Source organism: Ptychodera flava, chromosome 13 (assembly GCF_041260155.1).
Source record: "Ptychodera flava strain L36383 chromosome 13, AS_Pfla_20210202, whole genome shotgun sequence".
NCBI classification, from domain to species: domain Eukaryota; kingdom Metazoa; phylum Hemichordata; class Enteropneusta; family Ptychoderidae; genus Ptychodera; species Ptychodera flava.
Window position 1 is genome coordinate 7,606,779 of NC_091940.1, and position 12,452 is coordinate 7,619,230.

The following is a 12,452-nucleotide window of genomic DNA, read 5'->3' on the forward strand; positions in this document are numbered from 1 at the left end:
ATAGACTCTCCACAGTCGCTGTGTCTTGTTTTGTGCGCGCCCACGACTGCCACGATGGGCCTGCATTCGGACTGCCACTGTGAACATTCGAATACCTCTTTTTCAGAATTCCCACAGCTTCAATGAACTGTTATTAGATTTCTATAAAATACTAATAATAATAATAATACTATTAATAATAATAATAATAATAATATCATTTTAGCATATTAGTTCACAAGTAGCCAGATTCTATTGTACACAGATATCAATTAAGAATAAAAGCCTGTTCTAGTTCTCTGATGTTATAGTTTTATGGTCTTCGATTGTGTTAACATTCCCCTGTTTTACTTCTATGGTTCCACACAATTTTTTTAATATATGACCCCTCAACTGTCGATTGTAAAATGTTACCCCTATATCACCCTTTTATGAACCTTAACTCCCCATTTATGTCCCTCCAGTCAAAAATGAATATTTCGTAACAATAGCACAGCACTCCACACAGACTCCGAAAATACTCGGGCGCTTAGATAAGAATGGCCATTTCTATATACACACAAACAATAAACATTGTAATAATTTAACATCTCGATTCATTTGAAGTGTCATCACTTATACAATATGATTCATATTTTGTCAAAAGTTTGAAGAAATGGGTGACAGTCTATAATTGATGGCCTTAAACAATGTCATTACTTGGAAGCCTCTACCAATAATTGACCACAGTAATGATGGTTTCTATGTATTTTAATATATAATTTGAAACTGTCGATACTTTTCACTGCCAATGTTTGTGATTTCTAAAACAACTTAAGCATTTTGACACAAAAACTGTAGCTGATTTGGATGACTAACTCAGCCAGAAAGTAGCAGGAAAAATACACTGCTCTACAAGAACAGCTTTAAGGGAACATACGTGAACACAACTAAAGGTAATTCGTTTTGGGGGCACTGTAGTTTTGTTTTGTTCTATTTTATTGTTTTTATTCAACATTTAATCAAAAACAAAGAGAACATAGCAAAATAACAAAGGCAGAACAAAAACAAACATTGACAAAACAAAACTATGAGGCAAAATGTGTTCTAAATGTCCCCCACTTTTGTGTATGTTTTCCAGAGCGTCATTTGACAATGATATACATTTTTCTTTTCTGTACACTGACCTTGCAGAATGTTTAAGATTAACAAAACTTGGAACAGAATTCGTGTACCTACCTTTGAATATATAAAATCGTCCCATGAGAAAAGCAAAGTTAATAATTTAGCTAGCCATAGGATCTATGACAACAAGAATACAATTCAGAGCATTCAACAATAATTTTGTCAGTGTAACGTCGTAAATCCACTTCTTTACTGAGTTCCAACCTTGAGCTGTGTGTACACAATTCTTCTTGTTTACAAAATGAACACATTTGCGATTCAATCAATACCCAAATGTGTGATAAGCGATTTGTAGGTAAAATCTTCATAATAAATTTGTATTGAAAATTCCTTAACTTAGTGTCAATGGTTATTTTGAAAGGAAGCAAAAATACTTTGTCAAGTGGAATAACATTATCCAGAATATTATGCCAGTACATTAAAGAGGCACTCCCACTTGGTAACATTTTTACAGCATATTTTTTTTATGCCAACGGTCGATATTTGACGTGGCAACTGCGCGCGGATCGCGAGATATCGATAAAAACATGTCATTTCCCGAGCGTATTTTTCACATCCCGAAGTTTTACGATCATTTCTGATTTTTACCCGAAATCCCCCGAAGGTTTGTTGTTGTGCTGATTAACGATATTCTAGGGAGTCTACAATAAGTTCGAACGACGCAATTAATTTACTTCCCACTGCAAAGACATTATATACAGTATTATGCCATTACCTCAGGTAAGTTTTGTAAAATTTCTCCTTCGTTTTTGGCGTTTTCATTATGGAAAAGACTGTTTTCTGATTGCTTTTAAAGTTTTATCTGTCTGATAATTAATTTCCATCATGAATTAGTTTTTTATAGTTTGTGTCCCACCTTTTTCCTGTACTTTTTTGGTGTATGAGCTGGCTCTCGAAATAAATAAATAAATTAAATTATTCTAAATCAGTTGTACTATATTTTTAACCAATACCACATAAACATCAGTTTTTAGGTGTCAAATATCAGCCGCCTCCGATGACTACATTTTGTCGTCTGCCACACAGTACGCCTCGCGCGTGGTACGCGTCTATGCATACCACTCGGCGGCCGCTATGTATCAACCGCACGTAGCTGTGCCAGTCACCCATGCGAATTCTGGTGGAATCAAACTTTGTTTTCCGTTTTTTCTCAGAGTCAGTAAGACTAGGCTTTCCCCCAGGGGGCATGACCGATCACCGACGCGAGTGGTACTGTGGCGTAAAGCAGCGTCAGCGTAGCCTCGTACTCCATAACTTAGTTGACAACGGCCTCAGTGCCGAACGTTCAATGTTCGGAAGCTGAATTTAGGTGGGCTACCAGAATTCAAACTTTTACTTTTTTGAGGACATGTTTTTATCGATATCTCGCGATCCGCGCGCAGTCGCCACGTCAAATATCGACCGTCGGCATTGAAAATGTGCTTTAAAAATATTACCAAGTGGGAGTGCCACTTTAAGATGTTAGAAGGAATACTAATAGGTGTTTCTAAATTCATAAATTAAATGTACATATCTCTATTAATCTCTTCACCTGACATCCATTTATCATTTCGAAGGTTTGGTTTACAAAGCAATAACTTTGAAGAATTTGATCTTGTGATCATCTTCCTCCAGACAGATGGTATAGCAGATAAAAGTTCATAAGAATAATTGAAACACTGAAGCGTAGGGGTACATAACTGTGGAGAGAAAGTCTTATAAACTTCAACCGAAATACAATCTAAACCTGGAGATTTGCCGGCAGGAAAATAATTAATTGCCTATCACAATTCATTGGCGGTAATTAAACCTTCACATGTTCTTTGTTTCGAGGTGGTCAAAAGATAATCATAGTTTGTAGGGAAGAAAATACGACAATAATAATGATTGAGAGGAGGCGGAGTATTTTCAAATGAATACAAATTGTTATAAAATGCGACTTCTTCACTCAAAACCTCATTTGGCTCAGACAGCACCAAGCCATCGGCACGCATTAATTTTAAAATATTTTTACGGGATAATTTCTATGAACAAGATAAATTTGTGACAATATATATAAGCCGCAAATAGATATGGAAAAGAACCATGTAGTCTGAGACACAAATCAAACGGAGTATCAGAGGTCTGTATGTAGAATTATAGGGGTGCTGGTAAACTTACTTTCCTTCGGGATTATAGATTGAATTGTAGACATACAAACTATTTATGTGACGTTTCAAAGGTATTAAGAGATAACGAACCACAAGTCAAGTCTTTAAGCTCTCAAGTTGGAAGAGGCTACGTCTATGTTTAAGATACCTGCCCAACAATGGATTTTAAGAATGGTGTACAAAACCAAGAACATAGAAATGTTCATTGATAATTCTTAACAGAAAATTATGTTCTGTTGTCATTCTTATGACCAACAAATTAACTCTCTCAATTCATAGTACGCAGGTAACACTGCAAGATAGAAGTACGTAGATTCGAGCGGTTCCCTGAGAACGAGATGTTGTGATTTTCCCTTTGATTCACAAATTGAAGGTTCAAAAACTCCTTGTCTCTTCTCGTACAAGCCAACCAGAGATACCACCGTTTAGGAAGTCTGCCTTACTTCCAACTGGACAAACTCCTAGGTTTATTAGGCATTGATCTTTTTGTTGCATAGAGTCCATATCTTGGGTTGTATGATATGATGGTTAGCCTCTCATACGATATGATCTATTTACTTTATTATTTAAAAAGCAAATGGATTAGTGTCAAATACGCCTAAGTACCTGCATAATACTGGCTAATACTAGCTGTAGGTATACAATATTTCCGTCATTAATTTTTCACTGCGCGTTATGAAGTATGCGATTATCTGTGCCCATTGCTAACATATGTTCTCGTGTATTTTTTGCACTATCCTGATTTATTTGAGTTTTGTTATTAGAAAGATGGCAGAAAAGAAATGTATGTGGAGATTTTAGCGAATAATAATTCCGTCACAATGTTCTCCAAGTTCAGTCTGATGAAAGCTTTGGTGCAATATTCCTGATAATACGGCTAGTTTTCAATCGGGTTCGAACCCACAACATACGGCATCAGTCGCCTAGCGGAAAGGCCACAGAGAGAACCGCTCGGCTAAATCTCCATTTCCAAAAAGAGTGGTTCAATAGCCGGCTAAGTTGTTACATTTTCTGACTGAGACCGCTCCACACGTTGTAGAGTTTGTGAAGCACTCACGCACCTATGCTCACTATCACACATCACACATACAAACTTTATCGAGGCGAAGAATTCCTGATAAATGTCGTTTACCAGGTGAATTAATCATTCTGATCTGAGTTTGACTTGAAAGGTGTAATGTGTAATCTACGCTCAACGCTTCTTGTGCTGGTCTTGAAATCTTGTGAATAAGATAACTTATATCTTAGAGAACGCCTGAAGTGTGTTGTTTTACCCATTTACGCAACCTCCCTCTAACACAACATTTCTTTCCTTGTTAAAGACTGGATTTTTCTTCAGTAATTGTAATGTCCTGAATGGTAAGAGGAGGTTACGACGTAAGAATTGGAAGCTCAAAGGCGATTAGTAGTGAACGGCGAAAACATCCTTTAACTAGCATGGCAATGGGACTTGGATACAATACCTTCGATAGTCTTCCAACAGTGTGTCATCCGAGGAAAGTCGTTTCTCCAAAGGTTGTCTCCTATAAAACTAAAACTCAGTGATAAACCATATCACAGCCACTGCGAAAATTATAAAGACACACGATCTGTCGACTCTCAAGGTATGCAGCTGCGAAGGTCACTTTATGTTTCATGCTCTGATACTTAATGTGGCCGAGCAGTTTTAATTTTCAACGACAGGGCAGGTGATGATGAAGGAAGTAACCTGTATAACACGACAACAAATACCAGACGAAATTGGCATTGTTTCGAATTCCAAATGATTGAACACTGCATCGGACAGTGTAGTGCAAATACCTGCTAAACCGTTCATGGGTTTTCTTTGCAGCAAAAGTTCCACAGTAGGACTTTTTCGGTAGGAAATTTGTTGAAATGAAATACGGAGATTCGCTCGAATAAAAGGTGCCTTTTTAGAAGAACACATTTTTATTAAAGTAATGATTTGATCGCAAGAGGGATGGTCAGAATTCTGACGAGCAAATCTTTGCCGAATAAGTAGATGCTTTCGCGTTTCAAACTTCGACATTTTCTTAGATTTTGCATAGCATGCATACTTCTCTTCCCAAGCATACTTTTTGTCAGCCTACGTTCAAGAAGGCTGCAATTTCCAGCATTTTCCCTTATTTTAGGATCGGACTTCAGAAGGTTACAAGACGAATGGTTTTGAAAAGTTTTAGGACAATCAAATGGGCAATGTATGCCCATCTAGGTTTCTCTGGATAAAATGCAGTGCAATGTGACAAATAACTGCACATACAAATTTGCAGTTAATTTTTTGTGAATATTGTTTCCTTAATGCTTTCCGTTGTTATTTTTTCTTTTAGTATTCTTCAGGCTTTATTTCCAATAGGTGATGACAGCCGTTTGAAGAATGGAACACTAGAGAAACGGGGGAAACATTTATTTATTTCAGGCGTATTCTTCCTATTATAAAATATTTTTACTTGATTGGAACTAATTTTGAGATAATTGGGTTTTCATATATTGCAAATTTCTCAAAGGTGTTAGGTGCCATGTCGCTGAATGTTGCAATATCGCAAATTACTCATAAAAACAAGTGTGTAATAGAAAAAGAAAAGCAGATTAGATAGCATTTGTAGATTAAATCGACATTACTTCACCATCCAATTATCCCAAATTAGTTCCAATCGTGTTATTTATAAAAAGAGCGGTACAGATACAGCAGATTTATTCCAAAGTTATGACAATATGCATCAAATATTCACTATTTAACCGTTCTAAAAAACAATTCGCAATTTACATTCTTACAATAGTTATATGTACAAGCGTGCAGATTCTAGTATTGTTTAAAATAGGTTTACTTTAATTGCTCTAAATGGTTAAACATTTCAGTTAATCGGAGAATGCTATAGCTTAGGTGAATTTCAATTGTTCAATCATATTGTTATTTGTTCAATAATTATGCATGGTATTATGTGTGCTATCAGTGATGTCTCGATGAATTCAAATCATATTCGTTGTGGTTTTAAGGAAGAGTGATGTCCGGCTATTTGCTTTTATGGTGTTCTTAGGTTGGACATGATACTTTTTGTTGCCGAAGTCAAATGTGCAAATATATCTGCCGAGTGTAATTTGAATTTTTAAAACAAGCGACCTAGCGGCCGATAAAGCTCCGCTGTGTATATGTTGAGAATAACTGTTTTTGACACATGTTGATGAAGAAGGTGGAAATCTTTGATAGCTCAATGCAGTGGCCAGAAAAAAGTGGCTAAAATAGCTGCAAAAATACACAATTGAAGATTTCATCATACTTTGAATATATCATATCGGATCATCCCTAAAGAACATGTCCACCAAAGCTATCTGATGAGTAGTTTTTTGAGAATAAAATTTTCTGACCAAAAATGGCAACAATTGCCCCAAAAATAAAAATTGCAGATTTCATCATAATTTCAAAAAGACCAAATTTAGTTCATCTATAGAAACCTGTATACCAAATTTCAAAGCTATCAGACCAGTATTTTTTTAGTATCACATATTTTGACCAAAAATGGCAAAAATACCGCAATTATACGGTGTCGCTCAAATTTGATCAGAATTGGTACATACCAAAGATCAACAATAAGTGTTATTTCTATCTGTTCAGTGCAGGAAAATTATACCTTGGTGTTATGACAATTTCTGCACAGTACAACCAGAAAAACAACAAGAAACATTTTAAACCAGAAAAACAAGAATGATAAAAGTAAATAAGGTCTGAAACTTTAGGTACTGAAGGTCAACTGTAGCAACATGCATAGCAGAGAATCTTTCAACCATGGATGTACAAAAATAGACATCCATGGTTTCAGCAGGTCTGTTAATATGTCACAGTTCATAAACAATGACAGGAAATGACCAATTAGCTGTTTCAGTTACTGCTACCACTCCAAAACATAATAGGTACCCTATTACAAATAGGTTAAAGGTCAAAATCCTCTTATTCAGATGTGTGGGCTGATTCGGTTACTGCCACCACTCCTGCACATTTGCAGGATTTCCCTTTTTCTTACCTCATTTGCAAACACACATAAAAGTTTTAGTCCGCCCTGCCTTTCACATCGATAGAGGCACAGGGATCCGTTCAGTTGTTGGAACAGTGACTTGCCCACTAGCTCTGCATTGCAGCTCGGTAGTCTTAGTTGCTACCGTAGTACCGCGAACCGGCTGCTATAATCTTGAGTGTCACTGTCAGCAGCACCCTACATGTAGACAGATGTATATCGTGAACTGAACTCCAAGCAAGTTCTGAATAGCCTTTTTACAATTCTATATAGCCCGCTGTTTTTCTACGGCGTGTTTGGTTATATGTATCTGATTAATGTTCAGCCTGCATAACTACAGAAAGCACGCTCCGCAGCAAGGTATAGGCTGCCCCATATTGAACACAGGGGAAATGCTATACTATAGTCTGTGCAATACCATGCTGCACCTTTTTAGTTTTGTGCTCAGTGAATATGTATTACCAAACTTCCTCTATTAGGCAGTAATTTTAACTCTTCTACAACATATGCCGGATAACGGATTGAGTGAATTGAGCCCTATAAATTGATGGCATAGAATGTGTCTCCTGCATCGTATGTCATTGAAGGCACATATCCTGGTTTCTGTGTAAAAAGGCACACTGCCTGTAGCATTTGTAGTTGAAAATTTTCTGTAGGTGATCCGTGAAGCTTACAAACTTGAAAAGAGAGTCTTGACGAAGAGTTCAGCAGCCGATTTAGTGACAGAAACTGACCAGAGAGTGGAAAAAATGATCATCTCCAAGCTAAAAGACAGATTTCCAGCACATAGGTGAGACAGTCAATGCACTTTTCTACAGCTTAAAGATTTTTTGCTCTTCAAAAGCAGTGTTTCATCCAGACAGGGGATGGGGGATCCCCCTGTTGATATTTTGGCACCCCCTAGTAATTTGTCAAGGGGGACCAACCCCAGTCCACCCCCAACCCCAATGAAATGGTGCCAGTCACACCCTAGAGATACAAGTAGAACAAATGAACTAGTGAAGTCCCCCCTAAATTTTCTGGTAAGAAGGGAAAATCCCCCAAGCAGGTGAACCATTAGAGGGCATTTTGTTGTCTGGAATCACAGGCGCACGACGTCTTTTAAAATCACTTGTCTGTAATTTTAATGTTGAAACATGCATTTTATTAAAATCTGTGCAAACGGAAATCGTACGGGCAGCTATTACAGTGAACAGTACCCCGTGCACGGCTGTGGCCGCTCAGCTCTACTGTTACGTTACTAACTTTATACAAATGGCGAATTTTAAAATGACTTGTCTACAATTTTAATGTTGAAACATGTATTTTATTGATAACTGTGCGAACGGAAATCATGCAGGCAGCTTTTGAGACATACAGTGAGCAGCGTACAAAACACGGCTGTGACCGCTCGGCTGTCTTGTACACATTACTCTAAAGGTACGAAAGTATTTGGAAAATAATTTGTAAATTAGACAAAATTAACGGTTATCGGCCATCCTCGAGATTCAAACTTCAATTTAATCAAGGGAATACTTACAAAATCGATCGATCGGCTTCCTAACTTGTAAAGTCAACATCGGCCCTATCTACGTCTGATAATTAGCGGAATGTTTTTTTACGGACAAGTCCCGTGCCAGCGCCATTTTCAAAGTGTGCAGCTTGAAGTTGACGCATGCGCATACTTTCCTTTTAAACCAATACGTCATTGCTATTCGTACTGATATGGGAGCCTTCAAAATGGCGGTGTCACGGGAGTTGTCCGGAGGTAAAATTTAGCGACTTACCAGCAATTACATGGCCCGGTGCAGTTTTTGTGTTTCAAGAACCCAGTCGGTCGATTTAGTACCACGCATGCGACAACACAGAGAAGTTTGAATCCCAAGGGTTGCCAACAGCGTTTTATTTTACGGATTTTATTTAAATTATTTGCCCAATAGTTTTGTACCTTTAGAGTAATGTGTACAAGACAGCCAAGCGGCCACAGCCGTGTTCTGGGCGCTGCTCACAGTATGTCTAAAAAGCTGTCCGCATGATTTCTGTTTGCACAGTTGTTAATTGTTTATGGTGACTTTAGCTTCATTTGTTCAAAGTGTGGTGAAATTTTGATAATTATATATTTTGGGCAATTTTTCCCATTGTTGGTCAAAATATTTTCTTCTCTGAAAGTACTCATCTCATTACCTTGAAACTTGGTGTACATGTTCCAGGGGGTAAACATAGTTAAGTATACTCACTCTTGCCTACCGATTCAAATCAAGTGAAAGCCAAGTGTCATTGAAGCTATGTTTATTATACCCAGTTGATTATTCTTTCACTCACATGTTCATTACAAAATGCCCAAGTACATCACTATGACTGCCGTATACACAAGCACCCCTGGACTGTCGTCTGCTGTCCCGGCCTCACAAATGTTAGATATAGAAAGGTGTGCGCATAATGAACATAGAACCTGACAATGTATGTTACCAAAAAGGGGGGACAGATATTATTACCCTTTCAAAGGTCTGCAAAAGGTATTGAAGACTAATTTTTTTATATCTGACATGAAACTCTCTGAAATTTAACAAAGAATACAAAAAAAAAACAAAAACAAAAAAAATGAAAACATAACACTTGACCCCCAGAGTGGTTCATGATTATTACAAGCAAAACAGAGTACAAAACTAGTGCATGGTTGAAAAGATATTTTTGATACTATTGAAAGGCTTTTACTAAAATTGAAATATAACTTTAAGAAATATTATTCTTCGTTATTTTATTGAAAAGCTTTCACTGCAAAGTGATACAAAACGTGAAAAAAATATTTCCTTTCTTCTACCACAGAATGGCATTTGCAGTGAGCCTATTTTGCAGCATCTGAATATCCAAAGTTCCAAACATCTAAAGTCATTCAGCACAAGGGCAATTTCTTAATACACAGTCAAGATTAGTGACACATTTAATATGTCACAGATATTTTGAATATCCGCCAGTATATTTCAACCACTGTCATCACGTCATGTTTGTTACTACTTTTAATTCAAATTTTAGTCACAGTTTTTTACAACAGAATTCCACTCACATCATTGGTAAATACATATTATCTAGAAATGAGTTGCACACCCTTGTGTGTATATACATGTATCATTACGTGAGATGACAGAGCTCAGGTTGCATGAGTGTGCGAACATGTACTTTCTTCCACGGTTGCAATGAAAGAATACGGTTGATGTGGCAGGATCTGTGATGTTCATGTAGCTTATTCAATACTTTCTTGCATTTGTACTTCAGTCTGAACGGCATTCTGGTTTCAATTTTCTCACACAGTTATCTGTCAACATCAAAGTTGATATTATCATGTGAGCTTAGTTTATTTTCAAGCTACTGTCGATTTCAATAATCTTGCTCAAACTGTATCATTAGTACGAAGTTCATGCAATTTAGAACAACAGAGTGTCCATCCTTAGCTCAGCACGAGCAATATTATAACAGCCTGAATCGGTTTGTTCTCATCAGAGTTGATTCCTATAAGTCAAAAACATTACTTTTCCAACATCTGATAAGGTATACACATAGGTGATATACATGGGACACAGCGGATTGACACCATAGTGAAAGATAGTTTCTGTTCCTCATATGCTGTACTAGAAAGAAGAAGTCAGGACACAAAATACCGTAGTACTTGTATCAAGAGCACAATCAGAAATAATACAATGACAACCTACAAAGTTTAAATGTTAACCGAAAATGGGCAAAAAAGGAAGACTTAGAAAAATTGAGATAATGATATGATTAATGACAAATTTCACTCAACCCTCAGTGTCAAGACTGTCACAAGAGGTGCAATGTAGATTCTGTTGTTTTAAGTGTTGAGGTACAATTACCTCAATTGCTTAATAAGTGCATATGATTGAAAGGTGCAATGCAATATTAGAATTTGTGTGACGTCCATTATTTCACACTGAATCCATGTATTTGTTGTGATTTCATCAGCTTTATCGGAGAAGAATCTGTGGCTGCTGGTCAACATTGTGAACTCACAGATAATCCAACATGGATTATTGATCCCATCGATGGAACAACAAATATTGTACATAGGTGAGTTGCTTGTTGCCATTCCCTTACCGGTATACCCTGACCCTTACACTGTTCCCTATGCTGCAAAAATATAAACTGCAGCAATAACAAGATATCATACATGTACACATGTGGTGTAAGACACTTTTCAGAAAGCTTCATCAAAAATGACGGTAAATCAGAAATACATGTACCAGTATCCACAATAAGATTTAAGTTTACTGTACATATATTGTATTATCTTGTTGAAATTAAGCATATGGTAAAAACATTTTCGGAACAATTGCTATCTGAAAAAGAATGAGGAAAGCTTGGGAAAAAATTGTTGAGTACACAGAAATTATAACCAATCAATGATCTACAGTACCAGTCAAGCACTGTGTATATTTTAGATTAATTTCTGTGCACAACTTGATAACAGCCATTCAAAACTCTCATCATCACTCCCTAACAGGTTTCCATTTGTTGCTGTCTGTATTGGACTGGTTGTAAATAAGAAAGCCCAGATAGGTATCGTCTACAATGCAATTCAAGATGAAATGTTCACGGCCAGACTTGGACAGGGTTCCGTGTGTAACGGGGAAAGGATACAGGTGTCGGGACAGGAAGGTAGGCAGGGCAGCCATTCACTAACAACTGATGAGCGTAACTTTTCACAGGTCAGCAATCAAAGCAGAAAATCTGCTGATTATTGTGGAATCAACATCCAAAACCATCAAAGTCCAATGGCTGCAGAATATGACTTATTACGTGATTCTGAAAACTAGTCTCATGTCACTACAAAATCTGTCATCACACAGTATGGGCAAAGTTTCAAGCAACTGATGTCGTACATGTCACATTTTTCTGAGTCTGTTTTGTTTAACTGTGTGCTTTACAGATTTTTACATCACACCACAACTATTTGCCGCTTTCTATATAGAGATGTATCACTGTATGCAGTCATCCTTGTACCAGACTATTTACTTTACCAACCTGTGCAGCGTGTTTCGTATTTTGAATTAACGGTAGAACGGAATTGCTACAGCAGCAGCTGTTAGGTGAAAGTGGCTCTCAGAAACACTAGGGATTCAATCATAATTGGATTGATACATTGTGTTTTTTAAAGTTTATAAAGGAGAATGTTTGGTTTTAC

General features: G+C 37.0%; 1 protein-coding gene across 1 annotated transcript; it reads left to right on the forward strand.

Annotated features, from left to right (window-relative positions):
- The first annotated feature begins 1,848 nt into the window (after positions 1 to 1,848).
- LOC139146971 (inositol monophosphatase 1-like) lies at positions 1,849 to 12,231 on the forward strand. Its single transcript, XM_070717825.1, has 4 exons — positions 1,849 to 1,863; positions 7,936 to 8,069; positions 11,234 to 11,338; positions 11,772 to 12,231. The coding sequence occupies exons 1-4, from the start codon at positions 1,849 to 1,851 to the stop codon at positions 12,082 to 12,084; spliced, it is 567 nt and encodes a 188-aa protein (XP_070573926.1). The 3' UTR covers positions 12,085 to 12,231.
- Positions 12,232 to 12,452: the final 221 nt, after the last annotated feature.

Coding starts and splice junctions, on each gene's coding strand:
- LOC139146971 (XM_070717825.1), top strand. Junction 8,070..11,233: donor GACAGATTTCCAGCACATAG/GTGAGACAGTCA, acceptor TGATTTCATCAG/CTTTATCGGAGAAGAATCTG. Junction 11,339..11,771: donor ACAACAAATATTGTACATAG/GTGAGTTGCTTG, acceptor ACTCCCTAACAG/GTTTCCATTTGTTGCTGTCT.